This window comes from Benincasa hispida, chromosome 9, assembly GCF_009727055.1.
Source record: "Benincasa hispida cultivar B227 chromosome 9, ASM972705v1, whole genome shotgun sequence".
NCBI classification, from domain to species: domain Eukaryota; kingdom Viridiplantae; phylum Streptophyta; class Magnoliopsida; order Cucurbitales; family Cucurbitaceae; genus Benincasa; species Benincasa hispida.
This window is the reverse complement of record NC_052357.1, coordinates 8,862,393-8,889,573: the sequence shown is the minus strand read 5'-3', so window position 1 is coordinate 8,889,573 and position 27,181 is coordinate 8,862,393. Positions and strand designations below refer to the sequence as shown.

The following is a 27,181-nucleotide window of genomic DNA, read 5'->3' as shown; positions in this document are numbered from 1 at the left end:
AAAAAGAGAAGGATCAGAAGGGGAAACAACTAGAAGCATCAGTGGTTGAAGGTTCCTATTTTTACTCTAATACCTTAGCCTCTACCAGAAATCAAATCAACCAAATCAGTCCTCTTGGGAAGCATGATTGGGTGCTAGACTCCGGATGTACCTATTATATGACACCCTTCAGACCTTGGTTTAATACTTATAAGGAAATAAATGGAGAATCAATGTACATGGGCAACAATGAAGCCTGCAAGATAAATGGGGTTGGTTTAGTGTCCTTGAAGCTAAAGGACGGATCAGACGCTTCTAAGAAATGTTAGACATGTACCTTTGCTCGAGAGAAACTTGATATCTTTGGGCATGTTGGACTCCATTAGGTGTGAATGTAGAGGAAAAGGTGGAGTTTTTTAAGTGATTAGGGATTCCAAAGTTGTGTTGGTTGGTGAAAAGGTCAATGACCTTTACATTGTGAGAGGAGTAGAAATGATGACAAGTGCCTACATAACTTCAACAACAAGTTTAACAGAGGCTGACTTATGGCACAAAAAACTCTCCCATGTTAATGAGAAAAGGATGCAAGCTCTGTCCAATCAAGGAAGCCTGCCCAAAGGTATCAATGAGTACCTTTCCTTTTATGAGCATTGCATTTTAGGTAAAGCAACCAGGCAAAGCTTCACAAAATCTCAGCACACCACCAAATGAGCTTTGGACTATGTCCATTCTAAACTATGGGGACCATCTTCTATACCAAGCCTTAGTGGCTCAAGGTATTTTCAACCTTTATAGATGATTTTTCTAGAAAAAGTTAGATATACTTTTTTAAAACTAAGGACCAAGTATTTGGAAAGTTTAAAGAATGGAAAGCCATGATAGAAAATCAAACATCTAAAAGGTTAAAATACTTTAGAATCGATAATGGGCTTAAATTTTGCAATGAACACTTTGATAAATTTTGTAATGAGAATGGTATAACTAGGCATAAAACAGTGAGATATACACCTCAACAAAATGGGGTTGCTAAGAGGCTAAATAGAACCATAATGGAAAGGATTGGGTGTTTTCTCTCTGATGCTATCTTAGGGGAAAGTTTTTGGACAGAAGTTGCATCCTATACCGTGTATACCTTAAATAAGTGCCTTCACACATCTTTAGATTTGCTTACCCCTGAGAAAAAGTGGACTAATCATCCTTCTAACCTAGATAACCTCAAGGTCTTTGATGTGTAGGGTTTGTACACCAAAATAAGGGAAAGTTAAAGGGCAGAACAGTCAAGTGTATGTTTGTAAGCTTTACAGAGGGTGCCAAGGTTCAAAATGCCGCATCCTATTGAGAGGAAGTTCCTAGTGAGCAGAGACGTCACCTTCAAGGAAGAAGAGATGTTTATGCAAAAGGAGATAAAGGTAAAGGATGAAGGAGAGTCATCCAACACCGGATTTGAGGTGGAGTTACCATCTTTCTTGTTCAATCAAGTAATTCTTTACTGCATATGGTGCGCCAATCGTTTACATTTCAAATTGCATCGAGTAATCAAATTATCAAGTCAATCGTGCATCGATTCATCATTATTGAGTAGCTTCGAGTACATCATTTTCACCTTCGAGTTGTACAAGTATCATTCAAGAACCATAGAGTACGATCGAGTATTAGTTCTTTTGTCATCGAGTTGCATCAAGGATTTAACATAGACTAGTCAGACGAGAAGGAAATTCTGATCGATGATTGAGTAGCAAGTAGTCGAGCATCGAGGATTTGGCATAATTGTTCTAAGCCATTTCTTGATCTCCCCAACATTGATCTTGAGTATTTGGGACTTGTGAAGGGTCATCAGCCCAACAGTTGATAGCAAAAAATTCTAAAAGTACAAAGTACTTTTGGACTTTTTGTTAAAAGTGTAAATATATTTGGGATTTTTCTATTTATAAGAATTTAATATTTATTGTCAACTAATATTTAGCGGGTGACTACAACAAGTTTTATGATTTATAAATATAATATCAATCACATTTTAAACATTTATTTAAGTTAGAATCCAGTTTCTGAATCTACTACCAAACACATATCTGAAAACATAAAATACAATTCTATTTTCATTGAATCCCTTATTTTCAAATTTTTGTTTTCAGATTCTCTACCAAACAAGCTCTTATAGTTCTATTTTCATAATTAAATGTTAAAGCCAGTAGGGTATGCACAACTCCTAGTGTTGACTACTTGGTTCCAACCTACCTCTCATTTATAATTACTTGAAGTAATTTATTTTCAAAAAACACACATTTAATAGTTTCTTTTATCTATTCTTTTTTCTTAAAGGTATTGAAGTATAAAATTGAATTGATTTGAGCAAGTAATAATTGTTTGTAAAATTAAATTAGATGTGAATTCGAAAAGATTGGGAATGCAGAGTTTAATTAAGTTGGTCAATTAAACTATCTTATCAAAGTATCTAAAATTATGAGGGGACGAAAAAAAGGTAGTTGTGTCACCTAAAAAAAATAAGAAATAATTTGTTTTAGCTAATTCTTTTATCTCTTTTTTTTTAAAAAAAAAAAAAAAAACACCATTTAAGTTGAGTCATTTGAAGCATGTTTGCATTGACTGGAAGAAAATATATTCCCAAAAGTCATTTCATTTTAAGCATTTTTGTTAAAACTGTTAAAAAGAAACAAGTGTGTTTGACTACTTTTTCTTAAAAGTATTTTTATGTATAAGTTTGTTTAGTTTGTTATATACTTAAAAGTGTTTTTTTTTTAATATCAAATTACTATAAATGATGATTATAAAATACTACCAACTAATAATTTAAAATAATGATCATCGGATATGGATGTTTAGGGTGGTCACGCGTTGGAATAGGTGGTGGTAGTTGCCAGAGGTGGTGGTCAGAGGTAGCCAAAGTTGGCCATTAGCAATAGCCACGAAAACATAGTAACGTAAGGTAAATGACTTTGAGGGCATTTTGATAATATTAAGAATTATACAAATTAAGGAGAAATAGTCATTGAACACTAAAAAATTTTAAAAACTATTTTTCTAAATGTTGATTTCAAGTATTTATATGGGTGCGATCATGCCAACGTTATTTCACCGGATCCCATCAGAACTCTGCACTTAAGCATGCTTGGGCGATAGTAGTACTTAGTTGGGTGACCACTTGGAAAATCCTCATGTTGTACTCCTTTAATATTTAAGTTTTTATCTTAAACCAACTTATTTCATAAATTTATTTTTTCAAAAACTATTTTGAGTGGTTGTTAAATACTTTATTTTTTAAAAAAAATAACTCATTTTTAAAAGAGCAATGATTAGGTGCAGTCTATACACCCTCCTCTTTATCACAAGAAAAAAAAATTAAAAATATTTTTTGAAACAATCATATTGCCACGTGGCAACATTTAATTGAAAGCATAGAAGATGGGTGATTCCATTTAAAATTAAATACTTGGTTAATTAAACAAAAAAACAGGGGTTAATTTAAAGAATTAGGGGTGTTCAAAAAATTCAATGACCCGAAAAAATCGATCAACCCAATTCAACTCATGCAGTTTGGGTTGTTATCAACTCATTTGGGTTGGGTTGGGTTCATAATATAACCCAAACCAACTCAAATTTATTACTAACATTAAAAGATTTTTTTTGTTACTTATAACACAATTATTTATACATATATTGATTTTAGTTTTATTTAGTTTCAATATTTTTTGAATAATTTATTTTTCAACAACTCTTAAAACTAGTTTTTAATGATTCTTGTCTCATCCAGGACAAGTCCACTTTGAAGACGATTGGCAAGGTTAGAATTTATCGTGGTTTTTACATTCCCGATGCCTTTACTGTCAATAATGATTCACCTGCCATTGCGTGTGTTTCTTTGCATTCAGTCCCTTTTAGCTTGTGGCACAGTCACCTAGGTCATCCTTATATTACGCCAGTAAATTATTTAAGTAAGACTTTGCATTTTTATGCAGTCGGTTGTAAGGATTTATATTTTGATCCTTGTCTTGTTTGTCCTTTAGTAAAGAAAAAATGATTTCCCTTTTAGTTTCAATAATAACTTGTCTGCTCGACCTTTTGATCTCATTCATGTTGATATTTGGGGTCCTTATATGACACTCTCCCATAATGGACATTGTTATTTTCTTACTATTGTAGATGATTGCACTAGATATACTTGACTCTTCCTTTTACATAAGAAATCTGATGTTCTTCTAATTATCTCTTAATTTTTGCTCATGTCAAAACCCAGCATGGATTGCTCATTAAAAAGTTTTGCTTAGATAATGCCCCTAAGTCAGTTTTTTATGATCTTTTTCATAAGAAAGATGTTGTCCATTAGTTTTCATGTATACCGTCTTGAACAAATTTTTGTGGTGGAGCGTAAATATCAACATATCTTAAATGTAGCAAGGGCCTTATATTTTCAGTCACCTTCTCCCATTTCATTTTGAGGAAAGTGTGTCCTTACAGTAGTTTTCTGGATTAATAGAACTCCTTCTCATGGTCTTCAGTGGCAAACTTCATATAAATTATTGCATGATAAGATGGCTAATTATCACTCATTACACACTTTTGGATGTTTATGTTTCATTTCCACATTAATGGGTGATCGATCAAAATTTCATCCAAGGGCCACTGCTACTGTATTTGTTAGCTATCCGCCTAACATAAAGGGTTTATAGGTTGTTTGATGTTGAGAAGAGGAAGTTCTTTGTCTCCCATGACGTTGTTTTTCATGAGACATGCTTTCATTTTCATTCTATAACTCACGATGTCGAAATGACTGACCTTTTTCCTAATTTAGTTTTGCCAAAGGCGTTTGACACCATTTCACTGCCAACTTCTTCTAGTTCTAGCGTACATGATAGTTTTGCAGGGGGTTTCTCCACAATATGCTTCTGACGTTGATATTGTTTCTGCTATTGATCAAGCTATTGAAATGGTTCCTTCTTCAGTTGTATTATTACAGTTACCTATTATTGAGGTGATTCCTCCTTCTACTTTTAGTATCGAGAATGTTTCATCTAATATTGGGTTGCGACATTCCAGACGGTTAGTCAGACTCCTTCTTATTTGGTTGATTACCACTGTAATCTGTTATTGGGTTCTTCTAAGTCTCCATCTTCAACTAAGTATCCTCTGCAGGAATATCTTTCTTATTCCAGTTTGAATGCTACTCATCGAAATTTCTTGCTTAACGTTTCTGCCAATTTTGGGCCCCAATATTATCACCAGGCAACTATTCATAAGCATTGGTATAAGGCCATGACAGAAGAGTTACAAGTCATAGAATCTAATAAGACTTAGTCCATTGTTCCTCTTCCCACTGGCAAACACTCTATCATATGCAAGTGGGTTTATAAGATCAAGCACAAGTCTGATGGATCTATTAAGAGGTACAAGGCCCATTTTATTGCCAAAGGATACACTCACTAGGAAGGGTTAGATTTTCTTGAAACTTTTTCTCCTGTGGAGTAATTGTGAAAATTCTTCTTGTTGTATCTGTTTCTAAGCATTGGTCCTTAATTCAATTAGATGTAAATAATGCTTTTCTTCATGGTGATTTATTTGAGGAGGTTTACATGGATATGTCGTTAGGTTATCATCCACATATTGATGCTTCATTTAATAGGGAGTGGTTTGTTTGTCGTTTACACAAATCAATTTATGATATGAAACAGGCTTCTCGGTAGTGGTTTGTTAAGTTTGTTCACGTCTTGCTATCTTTTGATTTTCGACAATCCAAAGCTGATTATTCCCTCTTTGTACGAGGTACTAGTTCTTCCTTTGTCGCTTTATTGGTGTATGTTGATGATATCATCATCAAGGGCTCAAATGTTTCTAGTATTCAAGACTTAAAGCGTCTTTTGAATGACCATTTTAGGCTCAAGAACTTGGAAGACCTTAAGTACTTTCTTGGTCTTGAGCTAGCACGATATGTCAAAGGCCTTTTTCTTTCTCAACATCATTATGTTCTACAACTTCTAGAAGATGTTGATTTCTTGGGGTAAACCCACTATTTTACCTATGGATCCTCATGTGAAACTACATTTTTATGATGATGCTTTGCTAACTGACTCCTCTGTCTATAGACGATTAATTAAGCGACTGCTTTACTTGACTATATCACGTCCTGATATTATCTTTGCGGTGAATAAACTTAGTCATTTTAGTTGTTACAAGTGATTATTTTTAGTCTATCACATGTATATTTAAAAGTTTGTTGTACTCCACATTTGATCAAAGAAATGAAGATTGATTTTCCTTCATTTTCTCCTTTTTGGTTTATTAAAACCTGCCAATATACGATTAGATGATCTGATGCAAGCCAAAATAGTTAATTTTTTATTATCTAGCCATTTTTCAACTAAAACTTATTCTCACATTACAACACAATTAACTGGAACATCAAGTTATCTTGATCCTAAGTAAGTACTTAAAATTAACATCTAAATTTTTAAAAACAATAATTGAAAAATAGAGTCATAGATCCTGTATTTAAATCATATGATGTTTCTACTATTGCTTTAATTTGGAAGGCCTTCCTTTAGCCTGTCTTTTTTTATTTATGAATTACATATCGAACTACCCTCCAATTTTGTACCTTTCTTTGATCAATAAAATGCTTTTGATTTTGGGATATTAGGAGGACGTTAAAGGTGTGTCAACCTAGTTAAAGTAATAGGTGTGTTTATTGATCCCTTCTTCAAGTATTGTCTTGTCTATATATATCTCCATGCAATCTCTATTATCTATTCAATAACTTTAGGTGATTCAAATCATGCTGCTCCTTGTCTTAGGTACTTGTGTTTTAAGTTCATACCTTTAAATTTATGTATATGTGAAAAATATATTTGGTACATCTTGTGTTGTAAACTTTTTTTTTTTATTTTATTTGTGAGTATGAGTGAGTTCCAAAAAGATAGGTGCAGCTCAATATGCTCTCAAAGATTGTCCTGTCTATATATATATCGTGACTTTTATGTGTACTAGTTTTATGTTATTAAAATATAATTATGGTATAAAAAACTACAAGATGAGGGATCAAACCTCCTATTTCTAGAGAGGAATACCATGTCAATTAAGCTAAACTCATTTTGGCTATTATTATGGTCCTTCTACATTAGTCTCATTTCATTTTAGTTCTTCATATACTTTCAAATGTTTAAATTTAATATTTAGTAGAAATGATTTTAGTTTTCTAGCTTTTAAAAGTATTCTCTAAATAGGTAATTTACTTTTGGAGTTTGTTTTTTTTCTTTTCTGAAGAGAGTTTGAAAAATAAAATGGAAATAAAAATTGAGTTCATTTAAAAGAAAAAAAAAAGTAATAGGGAAAAGAGTAAAATGAAGTTGGAGTTGTTGGAAAAAGAAGTAACTTAGAAAAGGAAAAGTAATAGATGGAAAAGATTTACAAAAGGAAGAAAATAAAAAGAGATGAAAAAGAAAGAAAAAAATTAGGAGATGGGAGAAATAGAGATTTTGGATGAAGAGAAGACCATGATTTTATTATTAGTAGTATTGTTTTGAAAGAATAGATACGTGTAATTTAATTTTCCACTTATTAATAATTTCAAAGTAATTTTGAATACTGAAATGTATTTTATCATTATTATTATTTTGGATTCAATAAGTGTAGGATCGAAATCAAATCACCAATATTTGAAATGATAACTGATGTGTTGCTAATGCATACTATGATAATTGGTGTGTGCTATTATACATTTATCTATGCTCGGATTAACCGGTGGAATTTGAGTTGTATTTTTATTCTCCAAAAACATTTGTCCTCAATTTAATTTGTTTTATACTTCTTTAATCAATCAACTGGTTCTATGGTGTAGTGGTTAGCACTCTGGACTTTGAATCCAGCGACCTGGGTTCGACTCCCGGTAGGACCTTCTCTTTTTCCTCTTTTTTTTCTTTACACATTATGGTTATTCAACATACATTGAAACTATATCAAACGATATAAACTTAAATTTATTTGATATGGGCATTCATGGTCGTTTAATATACACTTGTTTAATATGTTTTCCCAATTTTTTTTCTTTTAGTTCTCGTTCGATAACTATTTAGTTTATATTTTTTTTAAAATTAAATCTATAAACATTCTTTTATCTCTAAATTTTTTATTTGTAATCTACATTTTACGAATATTTTTAAAAACCAAGCCAAATTTTGAAAACTAGAAAAATAACTTATAAAAACTCATTTTTGTTTTTGAAATTTGACTAAGAATTCAACTCTTTTAATTAAAAAAAATTCAAATCACGGTAAGAAATTAGAAAGAAAAAAATGCTAAATTTTCATAAAACAAAAACCAAAAACGAAATTACCAAACGGGACCATAAGTTTTTGTTTTTCAAACACAAGAACCAAGACATGAAAGAAATATTATATCAAGTTTAAAGTTCAGAGGAAGAGAAGAAAAAAAAAAGATGATGAAACAATGTTTTATAGTGGTTTAAACACAATATTTTGAACATGAGTATAGTTCAAGTTCAACTGTTTCAAATATATACTCTCAGGCAAAAGATTACAAGTTTGAATCTTCCAACTTCACACGCGTGGTTAAAAAAAGAAAAGGAAACCAAATGTAAAAAGGGGTAGGCAGAAAAGTCAGGACAACGACTATATGTGTGTGTGCGTGTTTTGAAGCGTAAGAATGAAATTCAATCACCTAAGATTAGGACCAGCATTTATCTCAGCTAAAATTGTTGAAGAAAATTCATAGCTTTCTGAAAGTGTTCTTAGATCCACTGCCAAACACTCCTTAAGCTCCTCCAAAACAACACTAATGTCAGGCCTTTGGTCACCATTTGGTTGGGTGCATGACATTGCTATCTCACCCATTTTACGAGCTGAGTCATGGTTAACTTCTCCTTTAATTCTCACATCAACCACATCTTCAATCTTCCCTTTCTTGATTATTGGAGCAACCCAATCTAGAAGGTGAATATTATTTCCATTATAGCTTCTTGTTATCGCAGGGGACCCAGTGATCAACTCAAATAAGATTATGCCAAAGCTATAAATATCACTTTTCTTATTCAAATTTCCAAGTGTTTGGTTTCTGGAAAGAGAGACAAATAACGCCAAATTACATCAATTTTAAGACGTGTAAGAAGATGAAACTCAATTGAAATACTTACTCAGGATCAAAGTAGCCTGGTGTTCCAGCTAATTGTGTTAACATTTCAGATTGATTTTCAACTTGAAAAGTTCTAGACAATCCAAAATCAGCTATTTTGGCTTGCATCATACCGTCTAATAGTATGTTGGCAGGTTTTAAATCTCTGTGAACTATTGTTGGCTTGCAACCATTATGTAGATACTCAAGCCCTGAAACATCCATGGAAGAGGAAAGAAAGAAAATAATTAAAAAAGAATTATAATAAAGAAGAAGAAAGGTGAGAAAGTAGAAGGTTGATGATATGGTAACCATGTGCTGCATCCACTGCAATTTGAAGTCTTTCATTCCAACTCAGAACGTTTGTGTTTTTCTCTGTAGCCAAAACAAATCTATTAATTCTAATTTTAGTTAACCTCTCTGCAAAATTCTTGATTTATCATTCGCATGTCTTTGGGAATATTTGTCACGAGATTTCATTTACTAAACAAATTTAGGGTTCTAGGATTTGGATAGAAATTCTATTAGGATAGAAGTTAGAATATAATTTGGATATCACGGTTATATTAGGAATTAACCCAAAAAAACCCAAAAAACAGAGCTATTTATAAATCGAGGGAATGGGAAGGGATGAAGGTAGACAATTGTTTAGTGGATTTAGACTTAAGTGAGATTACTCAAGATAGAAGGTTCCAAGTACCTGGTTATATCTTAATCTTACTACTTTATCTTTCATATTTTGATACCTGCCTCTATTTGAGTTGTTTCTGAGCGACATAAGAAAGTGAAATTTCATCATAAAACATGATTACCAGATAAACGTTGCCGCAAATTTCCATTGACCATGTATTCATAAATGAGTGCCTTGGTGTTACCCTCGTCACAATATCCAACAAGAGAAACCAAGTTTCGGTGATGAACAATCATTAAGAGTTGTGCCTGAAGCAGCATTATCATGTGAATCCAATTAGAATTGGAAAAGCGGGGAAAAAAACGGTTTTGTCATTGTATGGAACATATATTATTTATAACCTCAGTTTGAAATTCCCTATAGCCCTGCTTTGATGTTGATGAGAGCAGCTTTACAGCAACCAGAGTTTTATCTTTCAAAGCACCTTTATATACTTTTCCAAATCCTCCTTCTCCAATGATGTCTCTGAAATTATTTGTAATACTCACAACTTCGGAGTAGCTGTACTCTCGATGCTTTTGCTTCAGTGAAATTTTCTCTTCCGTCGACTTCACCGAATTCTCTACAATAAATAATCCACAAGACAAACTTACAAGCAGATATTTCCTCTCTCTAAAATTCTCTTTAAGGCCCAATACTTATCATCAGAAACATAAAAGCGGAATCAAGAAGTGACATGACTTACTTTTCTTGCTTTTCTTATAGATTAAAAGTAAGACCAAGCAGGCTATAATTAGGATAGTTCCTATGACAGCAATGATAACAGGAAGAACAACAACTTTCTTTTTCTTTTTCTTTTTCTTGCAAGGAGGTGACGAACAGAGTTCTGGATTATCATCTATTCTGCATCCAACAAGAGGAAGAAGAGAAAAAGTGAGAATCCACACAAAATACAAGGAGAGTGACAAGAAGAATATACGAATTTTGTGTTGAGTTTTGGGGAATATAATTATTCAGACCTCAAATCCAAAACTCCATCTCTAGATTTCACTAGAAGTGCTTCCGGAACTGTGCCACCAAGATTATTACCAGTTAAATTGCTGCCAGAAAAACAAAAAGATGGTCAACATGAAATCATTAATCCAGTCAATCCTACCAATCCTGGAAAAGGTTGTAGTTTAAATTTAGAATTGAAAGTCAGTAGAATTATTTTACAGGATTTTCAAACGAGGTAGTTGCGCTAAAAATTCAGGAAGTAGTCCACTCAAGTCGTTGTAGGATAAATCCCTGTAAGATATAAAGCAGGTTGAAGATTAGAACAAAGAAACAGTTATCAGTATTGGGTTTTCTTTTTGCCAATCGAGTTGAATTGAAGGGAGGAAAGATTAAGAGAGTTAATACAAAATATAGTTCCACTCTAATCTTAAATAGTGAGGTACGTACAGAGTCTCCAATTGAGTGAGATTGGAGATGGAAAATGGGATCTCTCCTGTTAACTTACTCCTGCTTAAGTTCCTGCATTCACAAAATTTTGTTAGATAAACCTGAGGTAACTTACGATATGTTTAGGATAATTCCAAAATAGTTAAATCACTTTTGTCACTTTCAAAATTACTCTGAAATCATATGAAAACTGCATAGAAATGTGTAAAATTAAATGTTTAATCAACTTTGAGTGATTAAAGGTGTATTTTGGAATGATTTAGAACATGACAACAGCTATTTGAACAATTTCAAAATCACTCCCAAACATATCATTAAGACAACATAAGTTTGCGACGCACTCACAGTGAAATTATCCTTGGGGGATTGCTAGTACTGCAGTTTAGACCATTCCATACAGAAAATTCAGGCAAACATGGATCTCCTTGCCAGTAAGTATTCAATAGCTTGAATGTCTTCTTTATATCCATTACAGCATTAACTATACATATATAGGGAAAAACAATGACAAATAATTACATGTAAACACATTAATCTAAATGTAATGAACAAAAATTGGAGGATGAAAGGGAAAGATATACCGTCCTGTAAGAGTGTAGGTGAATGAGAGATGTTTATGATATAAAAAAACTCAAACCCATTGATAATGGGAGGAAGATCCGAACCGGAGGCTGCAGAAATTTGTAAATAATTATCTTCATTGAGATTTACAGGGAGACCATCTGAAGCTGAGCATATGGTTTGTGGTTTGAGATACTCAAGCTTTAGGGATTGTGAAATGGTGTGGATGCCATTCAACACAATACTCATTTCTCTTACAGAAGTATCCAACTTCTCAACCTCAGCGAAATGAAAGCAGAAATAGAATCGAGAGCTGGCCTCTACAGGGCTCCATTTATATACGAAAGGGATGCTGGAATTTAGGGTTGCATAGGCAGTTTTCAACATTGATTCCGGTAATTTGTACGGATCGTTACTGGTCAGTTTGATGCTCCCGCTGGTCTGTATCTTCTTGATCGAACCCAGGTAATCATCATACGTAACCCAAATTCGATCTTCAATATCCTGCGGATATCTGTTGGCGAAATGATTTAATTAGGGAAAGTTAATCATACATCACGACCACACAAGGAAAACCCTAGTTGATTACCTGAGTGTATATTCGCCGCCGACATCGGATCGATCCCAGAGAGCCATGAATTGCCGGGGATCAGTGCGATAAACAGAGTTGCCTAAGGGCCGTAATTCCAAAACAGAAATATAAGGAACTCCACTTCCAATATTGATAAGGCATACGTCAATATAATCAGTGGGAGCCATGTAAACGGATTCGATTCTGATGTTTCTTCTGGTGATGGTATCCCATAGATTAACGCCAAGATAGACGCGAAATACAGGGGTGGAGTTCTTGCCGTCGTAATTGCCATAGACAAAGACGGCTCTGATGAGGTAATTGTTGTTCTTGCCGGATTCTGGGCGGAGAGTGTAGCAGTTCTTTACTCCCTCCGGGAAGCTTCTTAGGGTTCTGTATTGCAGCCAAAATTTTTCGGAAAATTCAGGGGAAATCTGACCGATCACTCCTGAATCGATCAGGTTCTTGTCTGATTGGTATGGGAATTCACTGTTCAGGTCGACGGAGTCGAGTAGTCCGCCGCAGTCGATGCTAATGAAGTCTTCAACCAATGAAGAATCAGAGCGGGAAAGTTCAAAAATAATGTAATTGAAATAAATTACCGTCGATATCAAAAAATAATAATAATAATAAGGCAAATTGTAATTGGTGGAAAAAGAATATAACCGTGTTGGCAAATATAACAATAATTTTCTAAAATGGTAAATATAGCAAAAAAAAAAAAAGACCTCATTGTTGGTTTTTTTTTTATTTTTATGATTTCATTTGTATATCAATATACTTTATATTTTGGTATATCAGTTAACCGATATAAATTATATTTGGTATATTGATCAATTAATATACTTTATTTAAAGAATAGCATTTATTCAACCGGTAGATCATGATTTTAATTGTGCTATGATCAACATCGTTTGTTTGATTATGGTAAATATTATTATTATTATTATTATTTTGCGTTGATATAGAGTTATTTTCATTTGATTAGTTCAATTTTGATGTTCATAGCATATGTTAAATGCATTAATTTTGTCAGTAATATACCAAATATAAATTATATTAGTTAATTTGTTTTATTTTCAATTCTTTTATATGATTATAATGGTATAAGTTATATTTAATTTTGGTATATCAAATATGAAGTATATCATGGTAAGTTTAACATTGGCATTTCAATTGTATATTATTACTAATTCAAAAAGAATTGCAAGTAGATCATTAGTGCATCAGTGATATATCATAATGAGCTGAAAATGCAATATTAAGCATTTGGTCTATCATAATTTATCAACGCTCATCAAATTTTATTTAAATTATAACATAGATTTATCAATAATATATCAGTAATCATTAAAAATTCATTTTATATACATTTTTAGTATATCGATAACATGTCGCTCATGATTTAAATCCATTTTAAGTACTGTACCAATGTGTTAGTAGTATATGACTGCTCATTCAGAATTCAATTTCAAGTATATATATTATTATTGCATTAGTAATTATAGTTAGACACTCATCAAAAATTCATTTTAAAAATTAGTTTATCGATATTGTATCAATGCTCATAAAAAAATTATGTAAAAAATATTATTAGTGTATTAGTAGTATGTCAATATATCTTCTAAATAAAATTTTAATTATAACATTGGTGTATTAGTATTATATGAACATTAACTCAAAATTCATTTCAAGTATAAAACGTTGATGTATCATTAGTATATCAATATTTATTAAAAATACATTTGTTCAAGTATACCAATTATATATAAACACACATGTTCAAAATTCAATTCCATGTATAACATGGGTGTACGAATAGTTTATCAACATTTATTTAAAATGGTTACTAACATAATGGAATGAACCACTATAAGCTGATTATAATGTACTATAAAAAATATTTTATAACAGATGAATAAGGATAGAAATTAAGTCCAAGAATAATACTAAGTGAACAAGCACTTCTTGACTAATAAATATGGTTTATAAATGATTCATTAATATGGTTTATAAATGATTCATTTGGTATACAATCGTGTAACTTACATATTTCATATTTGGTATATTAGTAAATTGATATATCAAATATAAAGTATATTACATGATTGATATATTTGATATAAAATATATTAGATATACTATTGATATACATGTTGATACACCAATAAGGATAAATTTGGAATCATAAGAATGAAAATATGCTTTTTTATGTTTTTTTTTACTATATTTGCAAATTGTGAAAAATCGTTGCTAAATTTGTAAATTTAATAATTTTTTCATTCTTGCAAGTGTCCCCTAACAATAAACGGTCAATTTAGATCTTTTTGATTAGCTATTAGATTTTTAGGACATGGATTCTGTTTTATATTTTCGTATGTTTGGCAAATTATTGGAACTTTGATTATGAAATTTGTTTTTGGATTGTATGATTACTTAAATTAATTATCATCTTTTCAAAAAAAATTAATAGAAAAATTTTCACATATAGAAAAAATGTCAAACTATTACAAAAATAGTAAAAAAAAAAAAAAAATACTGACAAACAATGATAAACTTCTATCAACGTCTGTTAATGGTAGAATTCTATCAGTTTCTATCACTGATAGATACTGATAGACTTCTATCATCCTTGATTAATCTCTACCAAATAAAATTAAAACTTTGCTACTTTGTATAAATAGTTCCCTTATTTTTCTATTTTTGAAGTCCCCAAATTAATGTGCATTATGTAATGTATTAAATTATACAATATTACAATGTAATAATCATTCAAAAAAATTAACATAAAACATGTTCGTAAATTAATTAATATTGGTTTATAGTTAATCTAATATTTAGTAGATATCTAACAACCAATTTTATGATTTATAAATACATATCAAACATATTTAAAATAATTGCTTTAAATTAAAATTTAATTTCTTAAAATATTACCTACATATTTGATAACATGAAATGCAACTCTATTTTCATGGAATCCCTCGTTATTAAATTTGTGCTTTCATATTTCTTACTGAACAAAGTCTTAGTTTTTTATAGTTTTTATTTTTTATTTTTTATGTCTTTTCTTTAGCTTTTAAGAAACAAAAATCTTATAGATTTGGTAACTATTTTTGGTTTTCTACTAAAAAAACAGAAAACCAAAAATATGTTTAGTAATTACTTTTTATTTTATATTTTTTAAAAAACTAAAAATAAAAAAAAACTTATGTGTTGTGTGTTGGGTTGTTTTCAAATATAGAAAAATGAATCAAAATATTTACAGTTAATAGTAAAATATCACAGTGTATCTGTGATAGACAGCGATATACTATTGGCTATATCTATCATGACACAGATAGACACAGATAGTAGTCTATCACGATTTATCACAAATAGACTGTGATATTTTGCTATTAGTTGTAAATATTTTTAGCAATTTTGTCATTTAAAATAATTTTCCTTGTATTTTTGCCTTTGTTTCTTAAAAAAGTAAAATAAATTTTTGACGAGTTCTTTAATTTTCTTTTAGTACAAACTTAATCAAACTATTTTTATTATATTTTTTCATTAATATACATTATAGTAAAATTATTTTTTTAAAACATTATTATGGTTTCATTTGATAACCATTTAGTTTTTTGTTTTAAATTTTTTAAAATTAAGTCTCTAAACATTTTTTTTCCACCTCTAATTTCTTCCTTTTTACCAATATTTTTATAAAACCAAGTCAAATTTTGAAAACTAAAAAAGTAGTTTTTTTAAAAGTAGTTTTGTTTTTTAAGAATTTAACTTTTGTACTTAAGAAATATGCAACTCATTATAAAGAAATTGAGATAAAATATACTTAATTTTCAAAAACAAAAGATGAAATAGTTACCAAACAGAGCTTAAATTTTTTTTTTTCAAAACTTGGTTTGGTTTTTAAAAATAGATAACTAAACAAGAAATTTCAAGGTAAAAAAGGTGTTTATAGACTTTATTTTAGAAGGCTAAAATCGATAAACCAACGTCCCGTTTGGTAATCATTTCGATTTTGATTTTTAGTTTTTGAAAATTAAGCATATTTCCTCACCATTTCTTACATTGATTTGCCTCTTCTTAAGTACAATGGTTAAATTCTTAACCAAATTTCAAAAAATAAAAACGACTTTTTAAAAACTACTTTTTTTTAGGCATTGTTTGATAACCATTTCATTTTTTATTTGTTACTTTTAAAAATTAAGCCTATTTTCTCTCAATTTCTTACCATGATTTGTATCTTTTCTAAGTCAAATTGTTGAATTCTTAGCCGATTTTTTTTAGAAAAAAAAATCTAAAGCTACGACCCCATTTGATATTTTAATTTTTTTAGTTTTTAAATTAAGCCTATTTCATTCACATTTATGACAATGATTTTGCATATTTTATTAAGTACAATGTCTGAATTTTTAGCCAAATTCCAAGAGCAAAAACAACTTTTTGAAAGCTACTTTTTTTAGTTCTCAAAATTTAGCTTGGTTTTTTAAACCATTGGTGAAAAGTAGATAATTAGGGTTAGCAAAATTTTTCGCGGGGTCGGGTCCCCATTGGACACCACCCCGATCAGAACGGGGAATCCCCAGTTTGACCGGGAATCTCTTTAGGGTCCCTAAATCGGGGACGAGGCGGTGATGGGGAGGGTATCCTCACCCCAGATTAGAATTTTAAACATTATATATATATATATATATATTATATATATTATAAGATATCTTAACTTTTTACATTTAAACCCAATTTAAAAAGTGTTCAAGCCCAAATCAAAGAAAATTTTAAGGTTTTTTTTAATATAAAAAGGTCCTCATGGAGAAACAAAAGGGGAAACGGGGAATCCCCGCCCTTGTCCTCGCTTTCAAATGGGGGTAAATCCCCCCATCGGGTACGGGATGGGGAACCCCTCTCCGTCTTGTCCTGACCCTATTGCCAAACCTATAAATAATAAAAGAAAAATATTGTAGGTGGAAGTAGTGTTCATAAGCTTAATTTTTAAAAATAAAAACGAAAAACAAAATTGTTACTAAACAGGGCCTATTTTTTTAGTTTTCAAATTTTGGCTTGGTTTTTTAAACCATTGATAAAAGGTTATATAATAATTCGAAGAAATTTGGAGGTGGAAATAGTGTCTATAGACTTAATTTTTAAAAATAAAATGGTTACCAAACGGACATAAGTTTTCAAATTTTGGCTTAGTTTTTTAAACTATTAGTAAAAAGTAGATAACAAATAAAGAAATTTAAAGATAAAAGGAGTGTCTATAGATTTAATTTTTAAAACCAAAAACAGAAAATCAAAAGGTCCAAATAATTATTCAATAGGGTCCAAAAAATTATCAAATAGAAGTATCTTTTTTCCTTTGATAGCTCACAAATTTAAATCCTAATTTGATTTCTAAACTATCAATTTTTGGGCATTTTAGTTAATATATTTTTATCTCCATCTTTTAGATTTTGAATATTTTATTTGGAAGAAACATTAATTTAGTTTTTCATGGTTAAATTATAAGTTTAGTTCACAATTTGAAGTTTGCATCTAGTTAATTAGTCCTTAAACATCTAACTATGTTTATTAAATCTTTAAAACTTTATTTGATAATGATTTCATTTTTTATATAAGCCCTATTTGATAATCATTTACGTTCTGATTAACCGCTATTTCAATTTTAATTTCCAATTTTTGAAATTTCGATTGTTTGTTTCTAATTTTTCTATTATTGTTTTCACTCTTCTTAGAGAAACAATTCATATTCCTAATCAAATTTTAAAAATTAAAACAACTTTTCTAATGCTACTTTTCATTTTCAAAAACTAAAAACCAAAAACCAAATTGTTAATAGGTAAGACCCTAGTTTTCAAAATTTGATTTGATTTTTAAAAACTAGATAACAAAATATAAAATTTTTATGAGTAGAAGTAGTATTTTATAAGTTTAATTTTTTTTAAAAAAACAAAAACAAAAAACTAAGGTCGTTTTTCATTCTTGGTTTTTTTAAAATTAAACTCATAAACACTACTTTCACCTCTTGATTTCTTTGTTTTTTTTTTTTTATATATATGCTTTTTAGAAGTGTTTAAAAAATTTCAAAGACAAAAATAAGCTTAATTTAAAAAAAAAAAAAAAGAAAATTTTTAAGCAAAATTTCAAGCTGATAATTCTGAGTATTCGGTTAGAAAAAAAATGAAACCTATGATAAAAAAAAGTTGTAAAGAAAATAAGTATAATTTTCAAAAATAGAAAATTAAATAATTTATCAAATAGGCTTTAATTTTTTATTTTTGAAAATTCTGCTTGTTTTTCCCTCTTCTCTCTTTTTTTTTTTCCTTTGGAAAAATTTAGAGAAAGTGGATAACAAATCATTGAAGTATAGGAGTAAAATAGTGTTATAAGTTTAATTTTCAAAAACCATAAATAAATGTTTAAATGATTATCAAACTTTCAACTTTGTGTTTATTAGGTCATATAGTTTAAATTTGTGTTTAATAAATCTCTACAAAAATCAAGAATTTTAAAAATTTTATTTATAAAATTTTAATGTTTCTGTCTAATGAAACTTTAAATTTTCAATTTTTTTTTAGACAAATTTATGAATTAAAAAAGAAAACTCAAGTAGATTGATTAAATTGATGTAATTTTGAAATTTCAAAAACCAAACAGACAAATTCCAAAATTAGCTTTCTTTTCTTTCCTCTCTTTTAAAGTTATGTACTAAAAATAATCTCAATTTAAAGAATACTATTATGAGGTATTATATTTTCTTCTCACAATATATTAAAATCAATTCGATCGAATTCCAACCATGATTGTATTATTTTAGTCCCATCGTGTAATTATTTGGTAGTTTATTTTAGTTCTTAAAAATTAAATCTATTCCCACCTTATTTTTATAATGATTTGTATTTTTCTTAACTATAATGGTTAAATTTTTAGCCAAATTCCAAAAGCAATTTTTTTTAAAAAGCTACTTTTTAAAGTCCCGTTTGATAATCATTTTTTTTTTGTTTTTATTTTTGAAAATTAAGCCTATAGACATTACTTTCACTTCCAAATTTCTTCTTTTATTATCTAGTGAAAATAGTTTAAAATGCCAAGCCAAATTTTGAGAACTAAAAAAAATAGCTTTCAAAAAGTTGTTTTTATCTTTAGAATTTGGTTAAGAATTCAACCATTATACTTAAGAAAGATACAAATCATTGTAAGAAATGTAGATGATATAGGTTTAATTTTAAAAAACAAAATGGTTACCAAACGGAACCTTAAGTTTTCAGGTTTTGACTTGATTTTTTAAACCATTGGTAAAAATAGATAACAAATGAAAAAATTTAGAGATGAAAGTAGTGTCTATAAGTTTAATTTAAAAAAAAAAAAAAAACCAAATTAGTTTACCAAACGAGACTTTAGTGATTGTTGAGGATTGAATCTTGCTGAGAGAAAAACAAAGGTAGGTTAAAATCAAAATTTAATCTCTATAGTTCGAGTTCTATTTCATTTTAGTCTTTATACTCTCAAAATCTTAGTATTAGACATTTGAAAGTATAAAAATTAAAAGGAAACAAAATCTAAAAATACAACAATTTAGGTATGTTTGGAATACATTTTCAAGTGTTTAATTTTAAAAATAAGTCATTTTTTGAAGAAACTATAGTGTTTGGTAAATACTTAAAATAGTTTTTAAAGTATATTTAAATCAATTTTATAAAAAAAAACAAAATTTTCCTTTTAAGTCAATCTAATCGGCAGAAAATAATGATATGAATAAAGCATTATTGTTTTGTTACCTTTTGGAGCTTTGCCAGCATGAAGAAAGCCAGAGTGAAAGACCATACCCAAAAGACAGAAAGACACCACAGAGACCAAGCTCCATTCCACACCCATCCCCATTTCTAAGCCTTTGGTTTTAATTTCCCTCCCTAATTCTTAATCTTCTTGATTTATAAATATAACCAAACAATTCTGTGCTCCAATTTTTGATTGGTTGCAATTGGAATTTTCATTGACATTTGACCCTTTCTATAAACTTTACTTCCAAATTTCTAATATATATATATATATATCCTAGTTTTTTTAGATTATATATCCTAGTCAATTAAGTTTATAATGATTCAACTCCCCACTTGTCCCTAGGTCAAGTGTCAATATATATATATAGATAGTGAAAGATATAGGGTTGAAACAGACAAATTTTCACTATTACCTCAGAGAAATTTGGTCAAATCAAAAGACTATTTTAATCTTTTTTCATACTTTCAAGTGTCTAAATTTATTCTGTATATTTTTTCATATATATAAATCTTAAATATAGTTCTATCTCTTAGTAATTTATTAAAAAAAAATTAGTATACTTTATCATTCTTTCTCTATATATAATTATAGAAATATATACTCCTAAGATGTATTATTATTAGTGTACTAAATTTGACTATAAAAATTTCATTTCAAACTAACAAGAAATGACTATTTTTGATAACTATTGAAACTATAGAAATTAAATTCACGTTTAATCATATGTATATTAATTAAAATGAAATAAGATCAAATTTATAGGAATCAAAATGCTAAACAAAGTAATTAATTTGAAAGAAGATGAATTTTAATATTAAGTACCTTTTGGTTGACACGATATGTCTTAATCAGTTAAGCTATATTCAAATTGTCATCATAATGTGGTGACTCCTTAATTATGACTAGATATAAATGCCCAAAGTATTTTTTTTGTAGTTTTTTTTTTCTACATCCAAAAGTATTTTTTTTTTAAATGGTTAGTTGTATATGTGAATTTCATTTCCAAGTCTTTGTTAAATACTATAGGTCTATTTTCAAAAAGTATATTACCAATACAAAAATGTCCAAAAGGTCTAAGAGGAATTTTTATGTAATATTTAAATGCATTGTTCAGAATAAATATATTATTGTTTAAATAAAGATATTGTTTTCTTTTTGTTTTACTTTTGGTGAATGACAAAATCCCTTAATATAAAAGTTCTGATTATTTATCAAATTTGCAAAATAAGTGTTATTGTCACATACAAGGGAGAGAAGTTGCTTTCTAGGTTTTTTTTTTCTTTTTTTTTTTTTCTGAATATCAAAGTCAATGAATTTTTTTTTTTTTTTTTTTTTTTAAAAAAAAATTATTATTATTAGGTTCTCATGTTAAAGCTGCTACACCAAAAATATTTAAATTTGAATATTAAAAAATTTAAGTCATACCTAATATCGTTTTGCTATATATATGTATGTAAATTTAAAAAAGTCACTGCTAAATTTACAATTTTTAGAATGGTTTTTGCTATTTTTGCAACCACTCGTGATATTTTGTCTTGCAATGTTAATTACAATGTAGTTGTTGTTCACTACAACAATTTGGGATTTTTAATGACAATTTTTCATGTCATTAATTTATGACTACAAATAAAGTCATTAAATGTAATAAAACGGGGAAAAGAAAAAAATTTGGATTTTTTTCGACTACTATGACAATTTTTTGTGTCACTAATTTATTATTAGAATTAATAGATACTAAGAATAACAATCATTAAATTGAAAAAAAAAATGGTTTTTACGAGGAAACACAACAACTTTTGGATGTTTAGATTGTTATGTCTTGATTTTAGTGTCATGATCAATATATAATTTATAGGGGGTGTTTGACTCACCAACATGAGTTGAGTTGGTATAATATATTAACTTATTATTTGACCCACCAACTTTAAATGTTGATGGAGTTGAGTTGGTATATTTTACCAACTCACCCCAACTCTCATTTCTTTCCATGTTTTCAATGGCTTCACCCATCGGCTACTGTCACACTCTGAGAACTAACTCCGGACTTGGACAACCACCTCTGATGACAACTCCGACGACCAACTCCGGACTCTGACAACCACCTCCGATGGCAACTTCAGTGACCAACTCCGAGATTTGACAACCACTTTCGATAACAATTCCAGTGACGAAATTCGGACTCCAACAACCAACTCCGATGATAGCTTCGACGACCAACTCGGAGCTCCGACAAACTTCGCGCGACCAACTTTGATAACCACCTTTGGTAACCAACTTCGACAACCACTTTCGCGCTACCAATTCTGACGACCAATTGGCTCCGATAACAAACTTCGATGACCAACAACAACCACCTTCATAGGCTCCGACGACCACCTCCGACTACAAACTCTAATAAAAATCACCTTCGATGATCACGTTCGAACGAGCAACTCTGAAGACCAGCTCAAGGCTTCGACAACCACCTTCAATGAAAAACTCCGATAACCAACTCTAATACTCTTTCATGCGACTAACTTTAGGTTCCTACATTCACCTCCGACTACAATCTCTACCGAAAATCATATTTGATGATTAACTTCGATGACCACTTTCGCCCGCCCAACTCTGGGATTCGAAAATAACCTCCGATGACAAACTTCGACAATCAACTCTAATACACCTTCATGCGACCAACTTTAGGCTCCAACAACCACCTCCGGCTACAAACTCCAACAAAAATCATTTTCAATAACCAACTTCAACAACTACTTCCGACTATTATAAGACTGATGACTGTTAAAATATGTTGTAGGGTTGTTGATTATATAAAAAATATTATTTTATCTATATTAAGTGCAATTTTTATACGTAATGAGTTCACATGTCAAATGAGTGTTAAGAATATTTAGACGAAAAGTATGTATGCAGTTGAATAGGAAAAAAAAACCATAAGATGAAAAAAAAAATCCTGGAACATTTTCTAGTAAGAATTAGTGAAAAATAGAAATTTGTTCTCTGATGATTCTCCAAATTTAGAGGAAATGAAAGTGAAACTGTTGAAGAAATGTGGTGACATTCCATTGGCTTTTACGATGATGGGGGAATTTAATGAAAAAAAAATACATGACATAGTAAAAATATAGAGCAACAATAGAAATAAGAAGAAAAATAAGAAGATGATAATGAAATTCATGAAGAAAAATTGGCTAGAAAGTTTTGATTTCGCTTTAGTTTATCATTTTATTTAACCATATGTCTACAAGAAATGTAATGGGTTAATTGTTGTTCATTGACCAAAAAAGAAAGAAAGAAAGAAAGAAAGAAAAGTTCTAAAAATTAAAAGAAAAAAATTACAATCCATATTTTATTTAAACAAATGTGGGTAGAATTATTGAATAAAAAAAATTTTTAAGACAAAAATAGTAATCATAAAAACATAATATTTAGATTTAAAAAACTGCATCAGATATCCAGACATATGAACTCAATTCTGCACCCAAAACACAGACATATGAACTCAGACTAAATAACTCAACATCTCAAATACAAACATATAAACTCTACAGATATATGGACTCTACAGACATATGAACTCTGACATCCTATCTCAAGCCCCAAACAATCCCATAGTAATTGTTTTTTTAAAGTACAACTACGAGGATGGGTCTTATATTAATTGTCATTAAAGAGTAATGAACAGAGAAAGCAGTTATGGTGTTCAATTTTTAATTTTAAATTAGAAAAATATTGATTGTATTGTGCTTAATAAATTTTTATTTTAATACTAAATTTGTTAATTTAATTATACGAATGAAAGTAAACTTAGGCTTAGGCCTCATTTAGGGTTGTGGAGTTAGCTTGCTACAGTAAATGAGATTATGAGAAGATCTTGTTTATGCACTTTTTAATTTTTACCAACATGTCAAAGGCTTGTATACAAGCTTTTAGATTTAGTTTTCCTGCTATATTCTCTAACCATTTACCACCTCAAATTTAACTTTTCTGCACTATTATAATTGTGAGTATCTATTTTAAAAAGGCTAGTTGCATAAATGGAATTTAAGCCCAAAATATTAGAATATGTAGTATAAAGATAAAATAATTGCATATATAGAACAAAAAATGGTAAAAGACCAAAAAACCCATGTTTAGCCACCATTTTACATGTTGCTTCCCGATTTTCACAAATTGAAAGCTATCACTAATCAAATTGAAAGCTATCACTGATAGCTGCTATCAGTGATAGTTTTTAATTTGAGAAGTGTACTATTAGTGATTTTTAATTTGAGAAGTGTACTATTAGTAATTATCACCGATAGCTGCTATTAGTATCTATCATAGATAATTACTATCAGTGGTAGCTTTTCGATTTGAGAAGCTATTAGTTGCTATCATTGATAGCTGCTATAAGTGAATATCACTGAAACACTTATCAAATTGAAAGCTATCACTATAGCTGCTATCAGTGATAACTTTCAATTTGAGAAGTGTGCTATTAGTTGCTATCATTGATAGCTACAATCAGTGATACTGCTATCAGTGATAACTTTCAATTTAAGAAATGTTCTATGAGTTGCTATGACTAATAGCTGCTATTAGTTGTTATTAGTGATGCTGCTATCAGTTGCTATCAATGATGCTACTATCGATGAACATCACTGATGTCTGCTATTAGTGATAGCAACTGATAATTGCTATCAGTGATAGCTTCAATTCGAGAAATGTGTTATCAGTTGCTATCATTGGTAGTTGTTATTAGATGTTGCTATTACTTATAGCTTTCAATTTTAGAAATGGGATATTAGTTGCTATCACTGATATGTTTCTATCAATGATAGCCAATAGTGGCTATTGCTGATATATTTCTATCAATGGTAATGTTTTGATGTTTTTTGTTCTTTGAATTTGATATCATGTTATATACTTGTTTGTAAATATTTTGGGTCTTTTGGTTAATTTGTTGATACATTAGTGTGTTTGTATATCATTATTGATGCATATAGGTATAGAGTGATATCGTTCTACATTGATAGTCATAAAGGATATCATTGATAGCTACTGCCAGTGATAACTTTCTATTACTATCAATGTAAAGGATATTACTCATAGTATTTATGTATTATGTAATGCAGTATTTGAGATGAAATGACTCCTCAAGATTGTTTGATTGTGCATAAAAGTTTTCATTAATAGCATAATATCATAGTATCACCAATAACATGTTGTCCATGATAACATGTAATCAATGACACTACTGATAGACTTCATACTCTTAAAGTCCTATAAAAAGGGGAAAAAAAACTCTTGGCATGATTAGTAGTGTTCTCATTTCTCATCTTTTTGAGAAATAAACTTGTTTAATAACTATTATCCTTTATTATTTCAAACTTTTAATAAATGATTCTAAAAATGGTACAAACTTGAGGACTAAAATAAGTAGTTTCTTTTAAATCTGTTTTTGTTATAGTAATCAAACTTGATGATTGGTTTGTTGATGTTAAGTCATTTGTGAGTTAGGCACTTCAAGTCTTGGGTTTGAAACTCAGTCTCGTAATTCTTTTTTAATGATTTTAGTGGGAAATGGGAAGATGAAGGAGAGAGGAAAATGTTTGGAGAGATGGAAACAAAAACTAGAGAAAGGAAAGAAAATAAAAAAAATAAAATTAAACTGGAAAAAGGAAAAAAATTTAAAAAAATCGAAGAAAGAAAGAAAATAAAAAAATCGGAGAAAGAAAAAAAATCGGGAGAAAAGGAAAGAAAATAAAATTAAAAATAAAAAAGAAAGGGAAGAAGAAGACATGCAAGAAGAAAATAGAGGGCAAAATCGAAAATTAGAAAAAATTCAAAAGTTGACGGATCAACACTTTCATAATTGCAAATATTTTAAATTGGTACTATATTTTTAGATTTCCCCTTTATTCTTCTATCTATTACACGGTGAAGTTTGAATGCGGAAGCAGGATAATCCCAATCTTAATTTTACACAAAATTGAAAATTTACAGAACAATAATTATGCATAATACTAAAATTTACAGCATGCTATAGATGAAGAGGAAGAATTAGGGTTAGGAATTTACTTACCCTTGAACCCGAAGATCTTCACAAAATTCCTCCTCTCTGGTCACAACTGAAGGAACTCTTAAACAAGAGTATCCATGAGAAGATGCGGATCTTTCCGACTTTATTGTAACAGAATTACCACACATACATTATAACAAACAGATATGTATTGTAGCACTAATTAAAGGCATGCTTCAATAATTAAATAACAACAGATTGAGTAAACGTACCAGTTGAAGACTATCTTCACTTCGAACTCAATCCAACAGAAGTGACTCCTCTACAGTCCAAATCGTCCAGCAATCAGTCGACTACCAGCAGCACGATCGTCTACACGAACGGTAGCACACGAACAAGCAGCAACTGGGGACGACACCACCACTTAGAGCCCTTGGTATTCTCGGAGTGAGAATCCAAAGAGTGGACTTTGATGGAATTGGTAGAGGAAGAAGGAAAGGATGATCGTGTAGAACGAAAAGCAAGTGGGAGATAGTAGGTAACTATCGTATAATCGGGTGCTTATCGTTTAGAGAAAGGTACACAGTCGTGTAGGTTTTACTAAGCGATCGTTTAGAAAACTCAGTGCGCTAAGTGATCATTTAGAGAAACTGAGCGATCGTTTAGAGAACGCGTGCAATCGTTTAGTACGGTGGTGTGCGATAGTTTAGGCGATAAGGCGCTATCGTATAGGCTCTCAACTAAGCGATCGTGACGTTTTCACACCGTGAGCGATTTTTTCGAACTATTTGCAAAATGAGACTAATTTTCATTTTATTATTCAATTATAATAACCGAATTCAATCTTCCCACTATCGCACGTTTTAGGAGAAATTTCCGGTCAATTATCACATAACCAACCAATTAATTAATAAATGAATATATCATATTATATTCTTAACCTATAGTTTGATATCATAAATCTACTATAGTAATTTCCCCTCTACTTGATATAAATCATATTTATATATAATTTTCTCCAAAATAATGTATCACATACATTTAGTCAATTATATCATATGTAATTAACCAATTCAATTAT

General features: G+C 29.9%; 1 protein-coding gene, 1 non-coding gene and 1 pseudogene across 2 annotated transcripts; 2 read left to right on the top strand and 1 right to left on the bottom strand.

Annotated features, from left to right (window-relative positions):
* Positions 1-3,045: 3,045 nt before the first annotated feature.
* On the top strand, positions 3,046-3,164 carry LOC120087360 (annotated as a pseudogene).
* A 4,646-nt stretch (positions 3,165-7,810) lies between these two features.
* On the top strand, positions 7,811-7,882 carry TRNAQ-UUG. Its single transcript has one exon. It is a non-coding gene; the product is annotated as a tRNA-Gln (tRNA).
* A 541-nt stretch (positions 7,883-8,423) lies between these two features.
* Positions 8,424-26,288, bottom strand: LOC120084511 (putative leucine-rich repeat receptor-like serine/threonine-protein kinase At2g19230). Its single transcript, XM_039040305.1, has 13 exons — positions 26,164-26,288; positions 12,339-13,013; positions 11,770-12,263; positions 11,534-11,669; positions 11,189-11,260; positions 10,961-11,032; positions 10,765-10,845; positions 10,491-10,648; positions 10,147-10,367; positions 9,927-10,053; positions 9,427-9,489; positions 9,137-9,326; positions 8,424-9,057 (listed from the first exon to the last, which is right to left on the bottom strand). Exons 1-13 carry the CDS (start codon positions 26,286-26,288, stop codon positions 8,661-8,663), a joined length of 2,811 nt encoding a protein of 936 aa, XP_038896233.1. The 3' UTR covers positions 8,424-8,660.
* Between the last annotated feature and the right edge of the window lie 893 nt (positions 26,289-27,181).